The sequence below is a fragment of the Chiloscyllium punctatum genome, chromosome 25, assembly GCF_047496795.1.
Source record: "Chiloscyllium punctatum isolate Juve2018m chromosome 25, sChiPun1.3, whole genome shotgun sequence".
Lineage (NCBI taxonomy): Eukaryota > Metazoa > Chordata > Chondrichthyes > Orectolobiformes > Hemiscylliidae > Chiloscyllium > Chiloscyllium punctatum.
In genome coordinates this window covers 31260314-31279883 of record NC_092763.1, presented here as the reverse complement: position 1 = coordinate 31279883, position 19570 = coordinate 31260314, and the positions used below count along the sequence as shown (strand labels likewise).

The 19570-nt window shown below is 38.9% G+C and overlaps 1 protein-coding gene across 3 annotated transcripts in view; it reads right to left on the bottom strand.

Annotated features, from left to right (window-relative positions):
* Positions 1–495: 495 nt before the first annotated feature.
* The window catches only part of chm (CHM Rab escort protein), a 98080-nt gene continuing 79005 nt past the window's right edge, over positions 496–19570 (bottom strand). For all 3 annotated transcript variants that reach the window (XM_072594914.1, XM_072594916.1, XM_072594915.1), the window contains 3 exons: positions 17390–17488; positions 10018–10187; positions 496–1616 (listed from right to left, as the gene is read on the bottom strand). In XM_072594914.1, the coding sequence (XP_072451015.1) occupies positions 1305–1616; positions 10018–10187; positions 17390–17488 (581 nt within the window). In that variant the 3' untranslated portion in view covers positions 496–1304. The remainder of the gene's footprint in view (positions 1617–10017; positions 10188–17389; positions 17489–19570) is intronic.

Below are 19570 nucleotides of genomic sequence, written 5' to 3'. Positions count from 1 at the left end.
GCCTTGTAGATAATAGATAGGCTTTGGGGAGTCAGATGACTCGTCTCTGACTAGTTGTTGTACACATTTTGTTTATGTGGCAACTTCATTTCTTAACTTCCTAACTCAAATGTACGGAGATGCGGACAAACAAAAAGGAAACAAAGGGAATGAAGTAATAGTGACATAACCCCTAACATTCCTTTTGAATGTATTTCACATGACCTTTAAGTAAGCAACATAAAAATGACCAGTCACAGCTTCTAATTAATGCCTACCTACGGAAGTACATTCTTCATCAATTTATCAAAAATGACACTTACTTCATTTATTTGTATTAGCTGCTTGAATTGCTCCATAGTCTAATTATAAAAGTAGCCAGAATTGCGATTAGTTTCTGAATTTTCATAAATTCAGCAATGGGAATTAAGCACATCATGTTTTAATTTTAAAAAAATTGGTTAATCAGAAAAATCAAGAAACCCTATTCAGAGCACACAAAATGTACCACAGACATGATTTTTGCAACATTTTAATCACTTTTGCTTACATAACCATTAAATGAGGTGTATTTTCACAGGTTATTGCACAGTATATGTTTTTGATATTGAACACATTACTCATGGAAAATAGTACCTTGATCTGCAAAACATCTGCTATTCCATCACATATCATTATAGACCTATTTGATTTTCCACTGAGAAAATTGTTTGCACCTGCCACTGCTTTCTGAAGTATATTCATAACGTAACATTAGCACTTAATATTTTTTCCAGTAAACAATATTTCAAAACGTTGAATGGCTTGAACATTTCTTGTCAAAAGAAATATTTTCCATCATTTATCATGAGTGAGTTCTACCCAATTCTTTGGGAACAGTATTGTCATAAAGTGTTCCAGCAAACCAAGCTGTAGCTTTAATTTTAGATACGTTAATAGTCTTTAAACATCCACATGCTTTAAGCAAAGCTTATTTTGGCAATTCTTCTCCAAACCCATCTTCGAGATTGGTTACTTTTAATTAGTGTCAATAGACCTCAACATTAATCCATTTTCAGGGTAATGGGGAAGTAAAGTGAAGAGTAGCAGCAAGTGGATGAAAATAGATCTATTTGTTAGGACTGCTTTTACACAACAGAATACAGCATTGATTTAGGTAAGGTATGGAAAACTGCCTGTCGAATTAGAATGTTCAATTAGTTGGACCATTGCAAGATGTAAAGGCTGCCCTCTATAATTTCACTATGATATATTTACAGCATTTTTCAGTTCGCATCAACTTGAAAATACCACCATAAGCCATTACTTTGACCTTTCAAAATACATTATTCTGTATCCTTTGGAATTTCCATCCCATTATTACACTTCAAATCTTCAGCATCAGAGTTGGCCATTTGCGATTGTCTGCCTACTTCACTATTATCCAATGGTTCTACCACTTCATTGTTGCCATCTTTTGTGGGATCAGATTCGGGGTTTGTATTTTCTTTTGCTTGAACTGCTTCTGATTCTGCAGAAGTTCCAAAACCAGAACTTCCTGGTTGCGCACCATCACCATCATAGATAATGTCTTCAGGGTTTGGAGCCGCGGGACAGAACTCTTCCCCTGGACAGACTTGATGAAAGATATCTTCTGCCTAGTGAAAGAAGAGGAAATAAGTCCTGTGAATATTGATCCAAGCAAATACTGAAAATAATTACTGGTCTGAAGGAAGACACTTTATTGAAGCTGTTACAATTATAATGCAAACGGACTATCAATATTAATCTTTCGTCACTTAACTTTAACACCTGACTTTAATGAACTAAAAATGGTTACAATAAGGAAACTAACCTGAATCACATGGAATGTACAAAACTGGTTGCACTGAAATGACCATTTTTAATCAAAGGACACCAAAATCCAGTGAGGCATCAAGAAATTTTAGTATTTTATTTTAGCCATACTCGCATAATACCATCAAATATTGAGAGATGAAAGGTGGACTGTTGATGTTCATTCCCTTATTATCTCTTTCAACCTATAAAAGGTAACACTTCCTAAAGAATAGCTTGTGAATGCCACCTTTCACCAAGAAATCAAGGTTAATTGTCCTAAGCAAGCAGGTGGCGGTAGTGGGAGCCAGTTCAGAGGGCCTTTGGCAGCAGGGACAGCGGGAATGAGACTAGAAGTTTTGAGGAGGGAGGCCCACTTACTGAATGGAGATAAGATGACCTGAAGACTTTTAGATCTGAATTCATTTCTTGACTTGGTTTTTGCAGTTCTGTTTGTTTAAAATTCTGGATTTTGCATTAAAGATGGTCATTTTTTAAAAAAGTTGGGTTTTTGCACTGAAGAGGGCACTGGAGAATGGTGACTTTGTAGACTGTACTACTTTACTTGAGTACATAGGACAATAAAACCTAGCCCAATTCTAAAACAACAGCTGTCACTCAGGTTTCACTCTTGCAAATCAATGATTCCAAAAATTTTGAACTGCAATAACTTTGACCTTCCTATCTGAATAATCTTTTTTATAAAGAACTTTATTACCTGCATTTTCACATGTTTGAGAGCATGTTTTCTTATGTTTTTCAAGTTTAACAGGAAACTCAATTCCACTCAAGAAAGCCTTGAATTGGACCACCTTCATTCTGATTTGGTTAACTAGGTTTTGAAGAGCAATAGTTGTGCACGAAAAACAAAAATAGCCCCCAATGACCAAGAGGGGGGGGTTCAAAAAGAAGGAAGTTGATCACCACTCCTCATCTGCCTGTAACCATGTAGACTCTTCTCAGTGAATAAACAGTCTAGTGTGGCTGAAAGCATGAACTTGTGTTTATGTAACATCTTTCATAATCTCAAAATTTTGAAGTGCTTAGCAGTTAAATGCATCTTTTTGAAGATGTGGAGTTGGAATGTGGCATAGTGTTTTGCATACAATATTTCACAAACAATAGCAAGATTATCAGCCAGTGATTCTGGTCAAGAAACAAATGTTTCCCAGGACAATGAAACAACTGTAGAGGGTCAAGGAAGTGCCCCATGATAATTCAGGTTTCCCTGTACAGGTTTCATCTCTCAATAGTGCAGCACTCCCTCAGGAGTGCTCAAGTATCAATCCAGATTACATGAGCAAATCTCTAGATGTTGTATGGATCTATCAGCAAACTGAATTGACAACAGTGATATGAAGCAGAATGAATGGAATGGTTTCCAAATATGCTGGTTATCAAACTTATCTGAGAAACGCACTATTACCCTATTTCCTGATGAAGGGCTTTTGCCATAAACGTTGATTTTCCTGCTCCGTGGATGCAGCCTGACCTGCTGTGCTTTTCCGGCACCACTCTAATCTTGACTCTGATCTCTAGCATTTGCAATCCTCACTTTCGCCTATTTACCCTCAGCACCTAATAGCAGCAAGCTGGATGGGAAGATCCAAAGTTCACATGGCCAATTGCTATATGCTGACATGCACTGAAAAATATTGGCTTTGCACTAAAAAAAAGCCTTCTGAAAATCACTGGCCAAAATCACAAAGACCTTTCACTTGAACAGAGTATGAGAGAGAAGTCAGCACTGATGTTAGCACTCCAGACAGTGGTGAGGATGAGCAAAGAGAGATACAGATTAAATATGTCAGATAGAAAGAGTGTCCAAATTTTACATTAATACGGTAATCCTCAGCTCTTTGCTGAGGCCATACATTTGCTGAAAATAAATAATGCACAACTCAGTGTTTGCCATAGAGGGGTTGCAATGCAAATGGAAACAGTCCAACTCGTCCATGCCAACCAGATATCCTAACTTAATCTAGTCCCATTTGCCAGCACCTGGCCCATTTCCCTCTAAATCCTTCCTACTGATACCTATCCAGATGCCCTTTAAATGTTGCAATTGTACCATCTTCCACCACTTCCTCTGGCAGCTCATTCCATACACACACCATTCTCTGCATGAAAACATTGCTCCTTCGGTCCCTTTTATATCTTTCCCCTCTCACTTTAAACCTATGCCCTCTAGTCTGGACTTCACTCCAGGGAAAAGACTTTGTCTATTTACCCTATCCATGCCCCTCATGATTTTGTAAACCTCTATAAGGTCACCCCTCAGCCTCCGACGCTCCAGGAAAAATATCCCCAGCCTATTCTGCTTCTCCCTTTAGTTTAAATCTTCCAACCCTGGCAACATCCTTGTAAATATTTTCTAAACCCTTTCAAGTTTCACAGCATCCTTCTGATAGGTCGGAGACCATAATTGCATGCAATATTCCAAAAGTGGCCTAACCAATGTCCTGTACAGCCGCAACATGACCTCCCAACTCCTGTACTCAATACTCTGACCATTAAAGGAAAGCATACCAAATGCCTTCTTCACTACCCGACCTACCTGTGACTCCACTTTCAAGGAACTAGGTAAGGAAGTATGTAAACATTCCAACCAGGGAAGGGGTTACACTGGACCTGGTTTTGGGAAATGCGCCTGAACAGTAGTGACCATAAAACTCTGAGTTTTAAGATACTCATGAGTAGGGATAACAGCTTCACTGGAGGACTGCTATTAAAATAAAGGAAGGCAAATTACAACAATATTAGGCAAGAACTGGAGAATATTGATTGGAGGCGACTGACGGTATATTCACATTGGCTATGTGGGAGTATTTCAAACTGCAGTTGGTAAGAGTTCAGGAATGGCACATTCCTGCAAGAATGAAGGATAGGTATGGCAAGTTATGTGAACCTTGGATGACCAGCGATGTTAATAACCTTGCTCAAAAAGAAAAAGGAAGCATACATAAGGTCTAAGAGGATGGGAACTGATAAAGCCTTTGAAGTATATAGGGAAAATAGGAAAGAACTTAAACAAGAAATTAGAAGGGCTAAAAGAGGTAATAAAGAATCATTAGCAAACCAGATTAAGGAGAATCCCAAGGTTTTTTATACATATATACAGGGGAACCTCGATTATCCAAACTTGATGGGCAGGCACTATTCCGTTTGGATAATCGATTATTCGGTTAATTGATCAAATGCCTTTCCTCTGGGCCTCGGAGCTTTTAAAGTCTCCTCCCTATTCAGGAGACTACAACAGCACTCAGTGTGCGACGCCCCGCTGCCCCGCTCTCCTCCTCGCCCCCCCCCCCCCCCCCATGCAACACTGCCTCCCACCCCCAACTCTGCACCCTCACTCCCTTGCAACGTGCCCCTCACCCCTCTGCAACTGCAACCCCGCCCAACCCCGCCCAACCATGACCAACACCATCCCCATCCCTATCCAACACCATCTCCGCCACCAACAACCCCTGCCCCCACCCCGTAAAACACCCCCCTGCAACACTGCCCCCAACCCCGTCCAACACTGCCTCCGCCCCCAAACACCGCTCCACCCCCAACACCCCATGCAAGATCATCCACCCCCACCCCCCAGCTCCCAACCCTATGCAACACCGGCCCCCAACCCCATAGACACTCGCCCTCTCTCCGGGTAGCTGGATTGGACACCAACAAAACTGCTGCTGCTCCCTTTGTGGGGTAAGTTCCCAAATAGCGAGCATGTGCGCGTGCGCGTACACACACACGCAACCTTTTGACAGGTTCCACCTCTACTCTGCACAGGACAATGTTGGAGAGATTATCTGGGGAAGGGGGGTGGTTTAGGGTACACACCTGTACAGAACTCCAGGGAAAGTGTGGGGGAAAGAGAGAGGGGGCAGGAAGACAGTCATTTGGAGATGGTGCCTGTTTAATCACTGTAAACAAAAGATGTGATCACTGTTGGAAATACATCTTTAATGTAATGTTTCTACTGGGACCTTGAGATCTCCTTCCTGTAATCCAATTTTCGGATTACTGGTATTCGGATAATCGAGTTTCCTCTGTAAAAAGCAAGAGGGTAGCCAGGGAAAGGATTGGCTGACTGAAGGACAAAGGAGGGAATCTATGTGAAGAGGTAGGTATCTACAGACAAAAATCACAAGGAAGACGACGACAACAATAACCACCGGTAGAAATGTTCTGATTACAAATGTGTAATTAAGAGTAGAACCTGGTAAGGGCAACGTCAACATCCAGACAACAGAGAAGAGGTACAGGAAGACAGTGATGTCATTCCACTCTGTCCCATGTCCAGATACTTCTGTGCCAGCAGTAAGCAGTAGCAGGGACAACCAAAAGAATCCTTATAGGCCACCATTAAACTGGATACATTGTAATCAAATAACCATCAATTGCTTAGCATTTTAAGACCATAAGACATTGGAGTAGAAGTTAGGCCATTTAGCCCATCGAGTCTGCGCCACCATTCAATCATGGCTGATTAGTTTCTCATCCCCATTCTCCCATTTTCTCCCTGTAACCCTTGATCCGCTTGATATTCAAGAATCTATCTATCTCAGCCTTAAATACACTCAATGACCTGGCCTCCACACCCTTCTGTGGAAGTGAATTCCATAGATTCACCACACTGGGTGAAGAAGTTTTTCCTTACCTCTATTCTAAAACCCTTTTCTCTGAGGCTACGCCCTCAGGTCAGAGTCTCTCATACCAATGGAAACGTCTACCCAACATCTACTCTATCCAGGCCATTCAGTATTCTGTATGTTTCAATTAGACTGCCCCTTCATCCATCTAAACTCTTGAGTATAAACCCAGAGCCCTCAGACATCCCTCATACGTTAAGCTGCTCATTTCTGGGACCATTCTTGTGAAGCTCCTCTGAACATACTCCAGGGCCAGTATATTCTTCCTGAGATATGGGACCCAAAACTGTGCACAATAATCCAAATGTGGTCTAACCAAAGCCTTAAGGAGCCTCAGAAGGACATCCCTGCTTTTATAGTCAAGTCCTCAAAGTAAATGCCATAATTGCATTTCCCTTCCTAACTACTGACTCAACCTGCAAGTTTACCTGGAGAGAATCCTGGACTAAAACTCCCAAGTCTCTTTGCACTTCACACTTCTGAATTTTCTCCCCATTTAGAAAATAGTCCATGCCACTATTCTTCTTACCAAAGTTCATGACTTCATACTTTCCCACACTGTATTCCATCCACCACTTCTTTGTCTATTCTCCTAAACTATCAAGATCCTTCTGTAGCCTCCCCTCCTCCTCAATGCTACCTGCCCCTTTATTTACCTTTGTATCATCAGCACACTTAGCTAGAATGCCCTCAGTTCCTTCATCTAGATTGTTAATGTATAAAGTGAAAAGTAGTGGTCCCAACATAACCTTGTGGAACACCACTTGTCACCATTTGCCATCCAGAGAAGATTAGCTTAGATTCCCTACAGTGTGGAAACAGGCTCTTTGGTAAAACAAATCCACATCGACCCTCCAAACAGCCACCCACCCAGACCCATTCCCCTACATTTACCCCTGACTAGTGCACTTAACACTACAGGCAATTTAGCATGGCCAATTCACCTAACCTGCACATCTTTGGACTGTGGGAGGGAACTGGAGCACCCAGAGGAAACCCATGCAGACATGGAGAATGTGCAGACTCCACACTGAGTTTCCTGAGGTGGGACTTGAACGCTGTGTCCCTGGTGCTGTGAGGCAGCAGTGAAAGGACCCTTTTATCCCCACTCTCTGCTTTCTGTCAGACAGTATAAAAAGTGAGGACTACAGATGCTGGAGATCAGAGTCAAGAGTGTGGTGCTAGAAAAGCACAGCACGTCAGGCAGCATCGGAGGAGCAGGAGAATCAATGTTTTGGGCATATTGGAAGAATTGTTATTTCAGAGCTGTACACATACTACTTGACACAGACAACACAATCTGCACTACAATGCCCAAATTCCTGAAAGGGCGTACGCCTGAAACGTCAACTCTCCTGCTCCTCAGATACTGCCTGGCCTGCTGTTCTTTTCCAGCACCACACTTTGAACACAATGCAGTCAACCATGATGTTTTCAATTGAGGTCATTGAGACTGCTTGGAAGGAAGAAAGTAGTAACGAAGGACAGACTCCTCAGGGCCTGACTTCAAACCTTTTAATACCTGTTTACTCTCAAACACTGGACAAACTCTGCAATGGTTTTGTTTCTGCCTTTGCAATCTCACATCTTATTCTACTGACTACAGCTGTGTGTCTACATCAGTGTGTGTAGGAGAAGGATAGCAATCATCTCCTGATTTAGCAGCCATTTGGTGTCCTAAGGCCAAACACTTACACTATGGGCAAGTTGGAACTGGATGGAAAAGGTACAAAGCAACTATGAGTAGAAGATGTGTGTCTGGACATAGCACACACAGTTACAAGATTCTTACCCAATTCTTCCAATGAGCTCCATAACTGAACATTTCAATAGCAGAGCCATTAGTTTCTTCTGCTGTTTACTGCACATCATTTTACATATTTGACCTTTTTCATTTTTCGACAATTCACTTTCTGCCGATTAGATTGTCAAACATGTTTAAAGCAAATGAGATTTATAATATTTTACTACTGATGTATGCTTCAAAGCACTTTACAGCTAACAAAATACTTTGGAAGTGTAGTCACTGTTGTAACATAGGAATTGTTGTAGACAATTTGCACACAGCGAACTCTGACAAACAGCAATATAAAAATGAGCAGATTCCTTTTTTATCATGTTGATTGAAGGATAAGTACTAGCTGGGTTATGAGAGATACTCTGATGATCTTTAGAATATATGCCATCTTCACATTCATCTGAACAAAGTAGGCTGGGCTTAGGTATAGTATCACCTGACAGAGTGCTAACACCAAAATGCTGCTGTAATGTATCAGCAAAAGTGTCAAACTTTATTTCTATTTCCGTGTAAAGACACTTGAATTTGTATATTTTAAAAATTCATTCATTCGTGGGACATCAGCCTCACTGGCGAGACCAGCATTTATTGCCCATTCCAAATGACCCAGAGGGAAGTTCAGAGTCAACCATATTGTTACAGGTTTGGAGACACATGCAGGCCAAACCAGGGAAGGTAAGGATGGCAGATTTCCTTCCAAGGACATTAGTTAATCAGATGTGGTTTTATGCAAATTAGTAACGGTTTCATGGTGTCTTTAAATTAGATTTTTATTCTATGTTTTTACTGAAACTCAAATTTCACCATCTGCCATGGTGAGATTTGAACCTATGTTTGCAGAACATTAGTCTGGCTTTTTAGATGACTAGCCCAATGACATTACCACTATATTGCGGTCTCCTCAATGTGCTAATAAATTAACAATTGACACACAATACATTTACTGTTTCATTTTTTTTTGCAGTTTATTGTCACCTAAGGTGTAATAAACATCAGTCCACTGATTGTTTAGCTGCACAGTAGTCACACCAACCCTTTAACATATTCACAGCAATGCCACATAGTACCTTGATTTCAAAGTACTTGCATCTCTATTGGGTTTTAATTATTAGTACACGTAGTGTTGAAGAGGATAAAGTGTCAATATCGTAAATAAATTGTTTTCTAGCAATGTTGCCTTTTAAACAGACATTACGATTCCTTTGCTTTCCACAAAGGAAACCCCCCCAAATGGCTCCCCAATATCTATTTCTAAATTTCTCAATTGCTTTTGTGCAGTCAGCATATTTTGCACTTCCCCTAACTGCTATCACACTCTTCAAATGAACCATAATTTTAAGAAAGAGACACTGGTTGCTTAACACAAAGATATGCTGCCTTTTTTAAATTCCCAGCCAATCCAACACTCATTCTCCCTTAGGCTCTTTAACATCCAAACAGGTCTTCAAGTGTACAATGGTAAATGGTATGCAAGATTTAATTGTGGCAAATAGGATGAATCAATTTTAGGTATTTGATGACAGTTATCTATTCTAAACAGAATACATGGTGCAAGTTACTAGATTTCAATACCAGAACATGGAAAAGCAAGTTATCCCAAAAGAGTTAAAACAATTTTAATTTTCACCTTGCAGACTGACTGCTATTATTGTTTCCTTAACTGTGATGACACATCAGAAAGGTAACAGCATAGTTCAAAAAGCCTGTGGTACATTCTAAAAGCGAGAAACACATGATAACATGAGCAGTTTATTTTAGATAGTTTTGAGTTGACCGTACCTGCTTAACAGACTGCTCAAATCCAAGAGCAACATCAGGTCCACAGCAGACAAAGACATTACTGGGAAGGCCTTCATATGTGCTTCTGTCAACCGCTGATGTATCTCTCACATTGAAATATAAAGCCCAAAGTACTTGAGGTTTCTCGTTCACTTCATGATCACTAAAATCTGAAAGAAAAAATAAGTAACCATATTGGTAGTCAAGCACAGTACCACACATACAGATATAATGTATATTACAAGGGCCTAATATCACCGGTTGACAACCTAAATCAAAAGTATTTGTTATGATTTTTTCAAAACAGAACACAAAATCCACAAGACAGTCAAGTACTGTAATATTTGCAGAGGGGAGCTGCATAATAACTACCGGGTCCTTTGCCAGAAGTTTGAATGAAAGGAGAAACTTCATAACAATCAATATTTTCATAACATTCCTAAATGTTTACAGAAAATGCAAATTTACAATGGATCTAGAAAACTTATAAACATTACAATATCCAAAATTACAAACTAAATGGTAAATAGAGATTTTAAAATTCATTATACAGCAGAAAATAATGATAATTATCTGTGTTAATTATTTTAATCACCCATTACTCATTAAGGAGAAGGAAACTTACTCTTATTTCCAAGAAGGGGAAGGGCACAGGATTTTGAAGAAGGACTCTGATGGTGAACAAATGGGTGGCAGATGCAGTATAACATGACAATTTGAAATTGTCCATTTTAGCAATGAATAATCTATACAGTGATAAAGTGGGAAAGGTTGGTGTATGAGGGGCCCTGGGTATCACTGAGAGCAAACAGTTGGGAAGGCAAATGGTACAATCGACTACATTGCATGAATTTCAAATTCAGGTGCATGAAAGACTTACTGTAGCTGTACAAGCCGTTAAGACCATACCTGGGCTACTGTCTGCAAGTTTAGTCTCCTAATCTGAGAAGATATAGCTACTTAGGTGGGGGTACAGCAAAAGGTTCACCAAATAGACTCCAGGCTTGGCAGACTTGTTATATGTGGAAATGTGATCAAGGATAGTCAGCATGGTTTTGTGAAGGGCAGGTCGTGCCTCACAAACCTTATTGAATTCTTTGAGAAGGTGACTAAGGAGGTAGATGAGGGGAAAGCGGTAGATGTGGTATATATGGATTTTAGTAAGGCGTTTGATAAGGTCCCCCATGGTAGGCTACTGCAGAAAATACAGAGATATGGCATTGAGGGTGAGTTGGAGGTTTGGATTAGGAATTGGCTGGCTGGAAGAAGACAGAGGGTAGTAGTTGATGGCAAAGATTCATCTTGGAGTGCCGTCACTAGCGGTGTTCCGCAAGGATCTGTTTTGGGACCATTGCTGTTTGTCATTTTTATAAATGACCTGGAGGAAGGGTTAGAAGGTTGGGTGAGCAAGTTTGCAGATGATACGAAAGTCGGAGGAGTTGTAGACAGTGAGGAAGGATGTGGCAGGTTACAGCGGGATATAGAGAAGCTGGAGAGTTGAGCAGAAAGGTGGCAAATGGAGTTCAATGTAGCTAAGTGTGAGGTGATTCACTTTGGTAAGAGTAATAAAAAGATGGGGTACTGGGCTAATGGTCGGATACTTGGTAGTGTGGAAGAGCAGAGGGATCTTGGTGTCCATGTACACAGATCTCTGAAAGTTGCCACCCAGGTAAATAGTGCAGTGAAGAAGGCATATGGCGTACTGGCTTTTATTGGTAGAGGAATTGAGTTCCAGAGTCCTGAGGTCATGCTGCAGTTGTATAAGACTCTGGTGCGGCCGCATCTGGAATATTGTGTGCAGTTTTGGTCGCCATACTATAGGAAGGATGTGGAGGCACTGGAACGGGTGCAGAGGAAGTTTACCAGGATGTTGCCTGGTATGGTAGGAAGATCCTATGAGGAAAGGCTGAGGCACTTGGGGTTGTTTTCATTGGAGAAAAGAAGGTTTAGGGGTGACTTGATAGAGGTGTACAAGATGATTAGGGGGTTAGATAGGGTTGACAGTGAGAACCCTTTTCCACGTATGGAGTCAGCTATTACAAGGGGGCATAGCTTTAAATTAAGGGGGGGTAGATATAGGACAGATGTTAGGGGTAGGTTCTTCACTCAGCGAGTCGTAAGTTCATGGAATGCCCTGCCAGTAGCAGTAGTGGACTCTCCCTCTTTATGGGTATTTAAGCGGGCATTGGATAGGTATATGCAGGATAGTGGCTTAGTGTAGGTTAGGTGTGCTTTGATCGGCGCAACATCGAGGGCCGAAGGGCCTGCACTGCGCTGTAATGTTCTATGTTCTATTGTTTCAATTGGAGTTCTAGTCACTGATGTTGAGGAGAATGAGGAGGATCGTACTGACATACAAAATTCTGACATAAAAAGCATAGGGAAATGTGAGGTTATGCATTTTGGCAGGAAGAATAGGGGAGCAGAAAATTGCATAAAGAAAGACTGTAGAAATCTAGGGAACAGAGGGATTTGGGAATCCTCATCCATGAATCTCAAACGGCTCACATCCAATTTCTCCAGGTAAAAGGGAAGGCAAATGGGCTATGAAAAGCCTGAAGAGAAAATAGTGGTCTTAGAGGTAAAATTCAATGTCAGCAAAAGGTGTAAAAGATGTGGAACTGAATTGGTCATTTTTCCATTTTTTTCATACATGTATAAATGGATACAAATGACTGTCACCTTCTTGTCATGCATTTTATCACCTTGCTGAGGCAGAATTTCATTTCTACACCCCACTACCATCGAAGGCAAACTGTTCTTCCCATTCTCACTGGGAAGCACAGCTCTCTGTTGAGACCTTGAGGACCTGCCAGTAAATTATTATTGTAACATGTAACAAGATACAACAGTCAAAACATCAGTAAGCATCCCAGTGTTTTTCAAAACAAGATTCACATCAATTAGGAGAAAAACTTGGGAATTAACTGTCATCTGTGAATAATAAATTAAACAGCAAAAACATCAAAATCAGATAGGAATAACTGCACAAAGATGAAGGCTTGAACACAAATAGTGAACAGGAAAAAAGACATTATGGAAATATAAAACATTAAAATCAGCACTAAAACAGTCATAATCACATGTGTACATAAGTTTTAACGTCATCATCTTGCTATTGTTGATCCACTGAGAATACTGCATCATTTTTCTATTCTGCACATTAAAATCTGAAATTACTGGTGTAAGAGAATACAATTCAAGGGCATGATTATATTTAGTAAATGTTGTATAACTACCAGCTCAAAATCAAAACTTTATTTTGTGTGCAAGGGACTAAAGTGATTTTCTTCTTTCATAGCTGCTTCTTGTAAAGCTAAAGCATTTTTTTTTATTTTTGAGCCGGTTATTCAGAAGTACAGAAGGTTTCTTCTGTATTGTTTTATCAGTGAAGAAACTAAACCCGCTCTTTCAGGTGCCTTTGTCTTTTTGACCTGCTATGGCCTAGTGCTCACCTGATCTGGTGATTCGTCCTCAATGGCTCTAATAGAATTTGCTCTGACATTTTAATTAAAATACTGCCACTGCCATACACACTGCAATCACAGGCAGATGATAAAAAGGGCAATGTACCAGCTGAAAACTCGTGCATGCCATATTTTGGAGCAGAACTGCACCTGATGTTCCTTGTTATTATCTCTGCTATGTGAACAAAAGAATTTCAATTATACTTTAAGTAAAGCAAATGAGAGGTAAAGCTTTCCTTCTTTGTAAATGGGCTAGAAGTTTAACACACATGTCAATCGATGTAACATGATGGCACCAGACAGTTGAGTATTTTTTGAACAGAGTTTAAACTGGGTTCTTGTTCACTGATAATTTTTTTTTAAACAGTATAGGTGAATCAAAAAAATCATCCAAAACTAAACCATGAAATCTTTTCTTCTGTTTTCTCAACTGGAATGGGAAACCATCTCAAAAACCTTCAGTGATTCCTGGCTGATTCTGCACATTTAGCAAAATAATCATTCAAAAGCAAACAAATTATAAACCCTGATAATTATTTCTAGGCCAAGAATAGTTAGTTCAAATTTCCAATAAGTAAAAAAATTCCAAATCAGAGAATCATGGTATGATGTGTCATAGAACGCGATCATTCAGTTCTGTGAAAGGCTACCCAATTGATCCCATTCCCCTATTACCTATATTAAATTAATTATCACACAGATTACATCTTTCGCAAGCTTTTAACATTAAAGCAATGTTTGGGATGTAAAATACCAACAGGTTCAGAGTTTGCCCTTCAGCATTGAAAATCGTGGCCTAAAATTTAACTTTGAAAAATTCAAAAAAGAAAAATCGCTCTTAACTGCTTTGTCAGGATGACAAAAAAAAAATTTCTGGCAATCTCAATGCAGCTAGAATTAATATGAGTCAGCAGCAAAACAAAAATCTCCAATTCAGCAGTTCCAGCTTAAAGCCATTGTCAAGGTTATGAGCATTAAAAAGTTAGAGCATCACTGTATTTTGTAAAATGCACTTCTGAAACACTCATTAATGCAACTGTCAGTGACTGATTCAAGATAATAGGCTTACACAACATACAATTTATCACTACATCAAATGACCAGATATGAAGTGACAAAATGATAAGGATCGCTCAAAAAAAAAGTGCAAAACTCTTAAGAGGAGTCATGTTCTGTTTTTTAACTTGTGAAGCCGCAACAGTTAGTTAGTGTTCACTCACTCAGTTTCCATTGCGCAGTTAACTTATGATTACTTGAATACTACTGCTGGTCACAAATAAATGAAAAGGAGTACAAAATTTTGATCTTTCAGTTTACATAACAGCAGTGAAATCTAAAACAAAATGTGCCAGGCTTAACTTGCATTTATAAATCTATAATATTTACATGTGCAGACTTGCAAAAGTAAGAAGTGTAGAATCCTAAAATGATGCAAGAGACAGAACCATAGCAGGTAGGTTGTCAATACAACAATCAACCACATTGGTCTAATGATATCAAGGCTAAGCAGACATTAACACACTGTCAGTCTCGGCTCACCACAAAAAAAAATCTATACTGAATACAGAGATAAACTGAAATTGCTAAAATTGAAGAGAGAAAGAATGGGTAGGGTCCCAATTACAATGAGGGTCGTCATTGGTTAACTCAACATTTTCAACACTTCATTTGTAAACCCTCCTTCTATTCGAATTTGAAAAATAATGACTTTTGCAAAACATTGTTTTTTCACGCATGGTTCTGAATTATTTGTCTCTGCAGAAATATAGTTAACTTATTTTTGGTTAGCTTGTTGCTATTCAGTGGGCAGGCAAACCACAGTCAGACGATAAAGTATTTCTATCATTCTCCAATATATTGATTTCCAAGGTGATTATACACAAGCAAATTTTCAACTTCCTATAGGTACCTTTACATTTCAGAAGTCTCACAGATACCATTTTCATTCAAATACACAACGGGCTAAATTATAGTAATAATTACTCAGTAAGTAAGTGATATTAGAATGGCTCTTACATCAAAATAACTGGTAAGATGGTGGGGTTTGGCCAAGTGACTTAATGGTGCAACAATGGTACGTCATTCTTTTGCAAATATATTCTCATTATTTTGTAACGAGAACAACAATTATGACCCTAGGTGTTGTACACAACGTCTAGCTTTGAAGTGTGAAGTGATTACTTCATTATGTGCATGAGTTATTGACGTTTTAGTATGTGATTATTGTAACGTCATGTCAGAAGCAAGCAATGGTTTACATTGAGATAATCAGGTTCAGTTTTCAGATCTATTTCAAGACCCATCCTTTTAAGCTTCTAAAATTTGTTTCTAAGCTTGAATGATTCACAAACAGATAACCACTTTTTAGGTTATTTTGCATGCAATCATGTAATATTGCTCAATAATATTTGCTTCTGATAAAAGGCCTCTGGAGACTGTACACCAATGTTTCAACAGTAAAACAGACGTTATGTTATCAATTCATAAAATAAGATAAACGGAATAGCAAAGATATATACTGCCTCAGATGGGATGGAGTTCGATAAACTTTAAAAAGACTACAAGAGAAAAATAGTGCCAATTCTGGGAAATGTGAAGTAAAGAACTTATATGAAAGATCATAGAAACGAAATATTAGTGAGTTTTGAGAAGATTTATAGCTCAGGTTGAGGTTTTGGATGTAGGTTTGCTGGCTGAGCTGGAAGGTTTGTTTTGACACATTTTCTCACCATCCTAGGTATCATCATCAATGAGCCTCCAAACAAAGCACTGGTGGCATGGCCCACTTTCAATTTAGGTTTCCTGGAGTGTGTGACGTCACTTCCTGTTCTTTTTCTTAGGGGATTGTAAAAGGGATCCAAGTCAATTTGTTACATGAATACCAACTAGCCACAAAAAGACATGACCTACTCTCACTAGTATCCTTACAGATTGAAGGAGGGACACCACTTCACCTGGGACAACACATCCATCCTAGGACATGCCAAACAGAGATACGCATGAGAATTCCTAGAAGCATGGCATTCCAACCGGAACTCTACCAACAAACGCATTGACTTGGGCCCCATTTACCACCCCATGAGAAAGAGAACAGGAAATGACATCACACACCCAAAGAAACCTAAACACACAAATAGAAAGTGGGCCATGCCACAGTGCACCACTGATGTTACCCAATATGGTGACAAAACATCTGAAAACAAACCTTCCAGCTCAGCAAGCAAACCTACATCCAAATGAAAAATTTGTGGAGAGAGAAGAAATTATCAGACTTGCTAAACAACTCGAGTGTCTGGTTTTAAGTAGTAAAACTCCCACAAGTTTTATCCATGGTCCATTCTGAGGTGGGTAATGTCTACTGAAGTCTCAACAAGGGAAAACTATTTAAGGTTTCATATTATCAACCATTACCGATAACTCTATTTATGTTCATGATCCCATTTATGATCCTAAAAAGGGTTTCTGTTGACCTTCAACCATAGCTATGACAGCCAATCCTGAGGAAATCTGGGCAAACTCCCATTGTTGGGCTTAAGGTGACTAAACATGTACTTACCAGTGAGGCAACTGAAGTAAACATGACCCCATCCAAACAAAATTCAAAACAGGATCAATTTACTGAGAGACAATGCAAAACAGGTTTCACATTAAAGATGTGTCCGGGTGGGGAAAGAACAGATGTTAAAAGAGGAGCAGATGTGGAATGAACAAAGTAGCAATGAGTGAGGTGGTAAGGAAAGGAATAGGCATTTTAGTTTAATATCTTTGCCAGTGGAATATGATGTCAGGTAAAAGAAAAAGCAATATAGAAATTTGACAATTTCAAATTAAAACAAAAGAGAGTGTGGCTGAATGCAAACATCTACTCTGCCATCCTGAGGAATGATTAAGTCTTCAGTTCTTACCAGCATCATTTTCACTGTACTGGGCATACAGCGTGGACACAACAGGTTCCAAGTCTTCTTTGGCAGTTCCATTTGATGGACAAGTTAGGTGAACCAGATCTATTTGAAATAGAACATAAAGCACATTACTAACGTGAAATAAATTAACAGAGATGAACAAGCAATTCAAGTGTTCCCAAAACAAATGTTTCAGTATTGTAAAAGTCAGGAAATATTTTTTAGTGCAGCCTTTTCTCCTGTAATAAGAAGCTAATGCAATTTAAACTTAGAATTTTACTTCTGTCACATTGGAAAATAAATGCAACTTTTCTTTGCAATATAGCCCATTGTATAGGTTTAAACATTTTGTATTTTGAGATAAGATGACTTATTCGGCTTCACATTTATCCCCACACAGTATTCTACTTGACATGGGTGCTGACTAACTACACGGAAACTAGTACATACAAGTTAGCCATTTATGATGATCTTGGTAGAGGCAATTTTATTAGAGTTTGGGAGATGTATGGATATGATTTCTAGACATGCAATCCCAAACACCATTATTTATTGATGAAAACGAACATTGTAAATTTAGGAACATAAATGGTTGACACTGCAAACAAAAACAAAGTTACATTTTGAGTATAGGTATATGATCATCGTGATGTTTTGGGCACATGCAATTCATGCCATGTGCTTGTTTTTCAAACACAATGAAATCACAGGCGGACATGCAACTTAATTCTTTGGTACTTTGCATTATTTAGAATAATAATGCATGCTGCTTTGTGCACTTGAATTGTCAAGAGGTGCCATAAAAAATTATATTTTTTACAATGAGATACTGCTTTCCTAAAAACAACAAGTTGTTAAGCAAAGAAATTAACTTTTAGTACTCCAAAATTATAAAGACAACATGCACAGAAGTTTGCTGTACTGTTCAAATACATAGGATAGGCTGTTACAATTTTCCAAACTTGACTAAAAAAGAATACATATCTTTTGTGGCCCCACAAGTTCCCATTGAACCACCAAAGTCTGATTAAAGATCCAGAATGTCTAAGATTTTATTGTTGGGAAGCCAAGAAGACTATGTTCATCAGCTTTCTTTTTCCCAACTAAGTCACCAAAGACAGGTGGAAATGTAGGTTTAGAAAGAAAATTTGAGGTGGCTTACACCCCAATTCCGGCTGCAAACTACTTCTGCATAGATGTTCGATGTGTCCATGATTAAATTTGCTAATGGGAGCACGTATCTTTGTTTAGCCTCCATCAAAAATATGCGATACACACAGAAGTGCTCAACTAAGTACAGAAAATTTCATGTCGCCAGTGGAACTATATCCAAACAGCACTCATGTCCTTCTTAACAGGAATATGGGATTGAAAGCAAAAAGATTAATGGAAAAGAAAACTAAGATGACAATTGTTACAAATGGTCAGGTTGAACAAAACTGAAGACTGGTACGGTCCCAGATAGTAATAGCATGAGTGAGAAAGGCTACATTTGCTACTTACTAGCAAGTTCAATGCATGTTACCATCTGACTGTGCAGAAAAGCATAAATTGGTCATTCAGAGCAACTTCAAAAGCACTGACAAAAAATAGGAACAAAAATAGTGTATACTCAGTTAAAAGCTGAGCCAACAATTCACTTTTCCTATTTAATTTGCTCTTGCAAATGGTTCACCACTATGCAATCTCATCTGTTCAAAGCAAAAGGAATCCTAAACTAGAGAGTTTCTTAGATCTGCACTAATTTGCATCTGTGACCACTGTGAGGAATTGTGGTTTATATGGTCATTTGTCAATCTGAAAAACTGTCTACAAGGGATCTCGTTCAACTCTTCATAAATGTTTTTACAACATCAAACATTCATCTCAAAGTGTAGTTTTTTTTATTCCATCTTAATCACTTGCATATCATTCTATGTAATGATTTATAGCTTTTTTTGCAGAACCACTCTTTCCAATGTTTTCAGAGACTGGACTTTTCTCAAGAAAAGTCCAAACAATAAGGAACTGTATAAGAGGACATTTATTTGATGGAAAAGAATTGAGCATGATAAAATAGTTGAGATTGAAGAACTATATGAGAACAACAGGCTTCATTCTTCAGATTCCATTCACTTAACAAGCACCTTCACATATCAAATATTCCTTGAAGTGGAACATCCCCATCAACATTAACAGCTAAGG